The sequence below is a fragment of the Poromitra crassiceps genome, assembly GCF_964638095.1.
Source record: "Poromitra crassiceps genome assembly, chromosome: 21".
In the NCBI taxonomy this organism is placed as follows: domain Eukaryota; kingdom Metazoa; phylum Chordata; class Actinopteri; order Beryciformes; family Melamphaidae; genus Poromitra; species Poromitra crassiceps.
In genome coordinates, this window is record NC_139638.1 from 20,992,745 (window position 1) to 20,996,128 (window position 3,384).

Sequence of the window (3,384 nt, forward strand, 5' to 3'; positions counted from 1 at the left end):
AACATCAGTCAGCCCCCTTTTCCCCTAATAAAAAAAAGAACGTGCAGACCTAAGAGTGCTCCAGTTTTCCTTACTTCGGGTAGTCTATGCCCAGGTAAAACCTTTTTTCTACCTTATGATGCATATTAATTTACACTTTAATCATGTCTAAGCAGATATAGGATACATGTATATCAAAATGAGCAATTTTGGAAATAATCTGAAACTTGATTATGCCTAGGGACTTGAATATAGCAGTCGTTTTTCACTTATTTTATTGATATTGATGGTGTTGCGATTTCATATTTTACATGGCCATTTTCTCAGGGCTCCTACTCTAAAATTGTATAATAGACCCTCAGGAAGCCTCATGCAAAATTTGGTGCTTTTATCCACCCGGTAACGGTAATTTCACTAAGCCACCTGACTATTAGTGTATAGGCCTACTGCATACCTACTGTAAAATGCTGTAGCCAACCTATAGGGTAATTTATGACATTCACTGCGTGATTAATATGAAATATAGGCTAAACAAAAATCTATTCCACTTCCAGAAAAAATATGAACACGTGCTTACAGTGTAAAACCCCAATCTTCAATCATATAGCCTAGTTATAGGCTAGCTAGGCTACTTTGTAGGCTATATTCTCTCACAAAGGTTTAATTTTTAGACCCTTTTTCTTTAGATCAGATTTGTAAACCGTTCAACATCAAATCAAATTGTTGAGTCAACGAGGAACCTGATGGCAATGTGAGGAGCTCCCTGAACACACACAAAAACAAAGATAACTCATGACATCAAGTCACACGATTTTCAGTTCCTGGATGATGACGGTTCCTCTTCAGAGTTTATCCCACTTCCACGCCGGATCTCTAAAAAAAGGGGGCTGGCTGGCAAAAGGACAACAACACCGACCGGATTGAGGAAATTGACGAGGGCAAAGCATGTGCAAAACAAAGTTGTCCAATGCTGATAACCATCCCCAACCTGATGAGCCCATAGGTCACTCCGCTCAAGTCGCCCAGAGGTGCTCTGCTTCCCGACATTGTCCATTGAAAAGGCAAGCGGCGGCACTCCAGACGCCCTCCGAGGTCCGATCCCCTCTTTGCATCCTCCACCTCCAGCGATGTCTCTCCTCCTGCTCACAGTATTGTCTTCCATTATCGCGCAGCAAGATGTCGAGGCCTGGGGCGCGAATGTCAAGTACGCAGTGAACTGCCCCGACAGATGTAACGTGGACGTGTGCGGCGGCACAGGCACCGCTGGCGCCGGGACGCAGCAGCGGTGCAGACGCACCGTCCTGGATGACTGCGGCTGTTGCCAGGTCTGTGCAGCCGGCAGAGGGGAACACTGCTACCGCACGGTGTCGGGCATGCACGGAGTGAAGTGCGGACCCGGGTTATTCTGTGAGTTCTACAAGGATGAGGACGATTACGGAGACGAGTATGGCATTTGCAAAGGTAGGCTATTATTATTCACTGGCCGTGACGCACCTGCTGCACATCAAATAGCCTCAATCAGAATCTTGTCGCCTATGCTATTCCTGCGTGCTAAGTGCCTATTCTGCTATGATTCGACTAGATGTTAATGACTGCTACATCAAACGCAACATTCATTTTATGTCTAAACTATATTTTATAGTCTGTGTTTAGTATTGTTGAATTATCACTATCAGTGTCACCATTATTATAGCCAGGTTATAGCCTGGCCTATATGACGTGCAGACCAGGGCACACCCTTAAAAAAAATAACTTGCTTATTTATGTAGGCTATAATTAGCCTGCACACAGGTGAAGCAACAGTGCTGCTGTTAAAGTGCAGTTTTTGTCACTGGCTTACCAGCATTTCAATGGATCAGTGATTTTGTGTGGTGTGTGGCAGCAACATAGATTCAGTGAGGTGGTGGCCTACGCCAACCTATGACATCATACTTTGATCTCCCTCCAGCCTGTCCTGTGAAATAAAGTAGCCTATTATTGTAACAGCAACTTTCTATCTTCACAGATTGCATGTATGGAACCTACGGGGTTGAGTGCCGCAAGACGTGCAACTGCAAAGGAAGCATCTGCGACAGGGAGACAGGGGCTTGTCTCACCCTCAAATTCTTTGCCAAAATTGGGAGCAAGCTGAAGACTCAGCAGCAAGCAGGTAATCAACAGACGCTTCATACCACTGAATATGTATTTTATATTATTCTGTGACTTCTCAGTGGCTTTTAAACCGCATGTGGTACTAACTGGAGTGATGTACCTGCAAAAAGAAAGATAATATGAGCTGTCCTCGAACTGATGAAGTGGTTTTCTTCTGTATAGAGACCAATTGACTTTTTTCATTTGTGTTTTCAGGGGCTGAGGTGGGTTCAGGAGAAGTCCAGAACTCCAGTACAGACCAGTACACAGACAGGTCCAGTGCTCCAAAGAAGCTCAACCCTCGCTGACCAGCGCCGACAAGACTGAATCTATTTGGTGTAAATATAGCATAGTATTAACTTATAAATGATTGAAGGATATATTTTATTATGTTAAAAGACAAACACTTTTTTACAGCATTTGGAAGCTTTATTTAATTTCTTTGGTCCTTGTTTTATACCCACCACCGTGTTCACAGACTATATGAAGTAAGATAATATGGAAATGCTCTTCAAATTCACTTTCGAGTAAAGTAATTAAATGTATCCTTTGGTCTGCAACCATTAGTACTTAGCTATCAATGTAGATCTGATTCTGTCATGTGTGCCTTTATACAATATTGTTGAGGAAATAACAGTTAAAAACAAATTTCACAGCAAAAAAGAACATGCATTTTTATATGGTTTGCAAAGAGGATACAGCAATATTTTTCACGCGTCAAACCATTTCAGTGCACTAAATCATGTGAGGTTCTCTAGATTGACATTTTATCTATTATGTGAAATGCCGTTGGAAAGATAATGTATACACCAGCCAATGTAAAGGATGCTCTTTCAATTAAACCAAAGAAAAAAACGACTGTTGACCTTCATTGCATAATTTGTCTGCTTATGGATAGATAGATAGATAGATAGATAGATAGATAGATAGATAGATAGATAGATAGATAGATAGATAGATAGATATGCTTTATTCCAGACTCAAGGTCCATACAAAAATAGTTAATAGTTAACAATGTTTGTTTCAGATAATCAAGAACATTAACACAACATTACCAATCATTACAGGTAGAATATTAGTATTTTTTATCCCCATGTGAATACAGACCTGCCCAAGAGAGTGACGCACATTATATGAGTGCATGATGTGGGTGATACACAGTACTGCAGTCAGTGAGGCACATCATGGTTTCAATCACTACTGCTTTTTATATACTTAATTTTTTGAACATAATAATAATGACAGAGTTTATAAAAGATAAAAGACATACAGCCA

The 3,384-nt window shown here is 41.0% G+C and overlaps 1 protein-coding gene across 1 annotated transcript; it reads left to right on the plus strand.

Moving 5' to 3' along the window:
* The first annotated feature begins 1,084 nt into the window (after window positions 1–1,084).
* esm1 (endothelial cell-specific molecule 1) lies at window positions 1,085–2,823 on the plus strand. The gene is made up of 3 exons (XM_083657582.1): window positions 1,085–1,440; window positions 1,985–2,128; window positions 2,326–2,823. Exons 1-3 carry the CDS (start codon window positions 1,107–1,109, stop codon window positions 2,415–2,417), a joined length of 570 nt encoding a protein of 189 aa, XP_083513708.1. The 5' UTR covers window positions 1,085–1,106; the 3' UTR covers window positions 2,418–2,823.
* The last annotated feature ends 561 nt before the right edge of the window (window positions 2,824–3,384 follow it).

Coding starts and splice junctions, on each gene's coding strand:
- esm1 (XM_083657582.1), top strand. CDS start 1,107: ATGTCTCTCCTCCTGCTCACAGTATTGTCTTCCATTATCGCGCAGCAA. Junction 1,441..1,984: donor CGAGTATGGCATTTGCAAAG/GTAGGCTATTAT, acceptor CTATCTTCACAG/ATTGCATGTATGGAACCTAC. Junction 2,129..2,325: donor GAAGACTCAGCAGCAAGCAG/GTAATCAACAGA, acceptor TTGTGTTTTCAG/GGGCTGAGGTGGGTTCAGGA.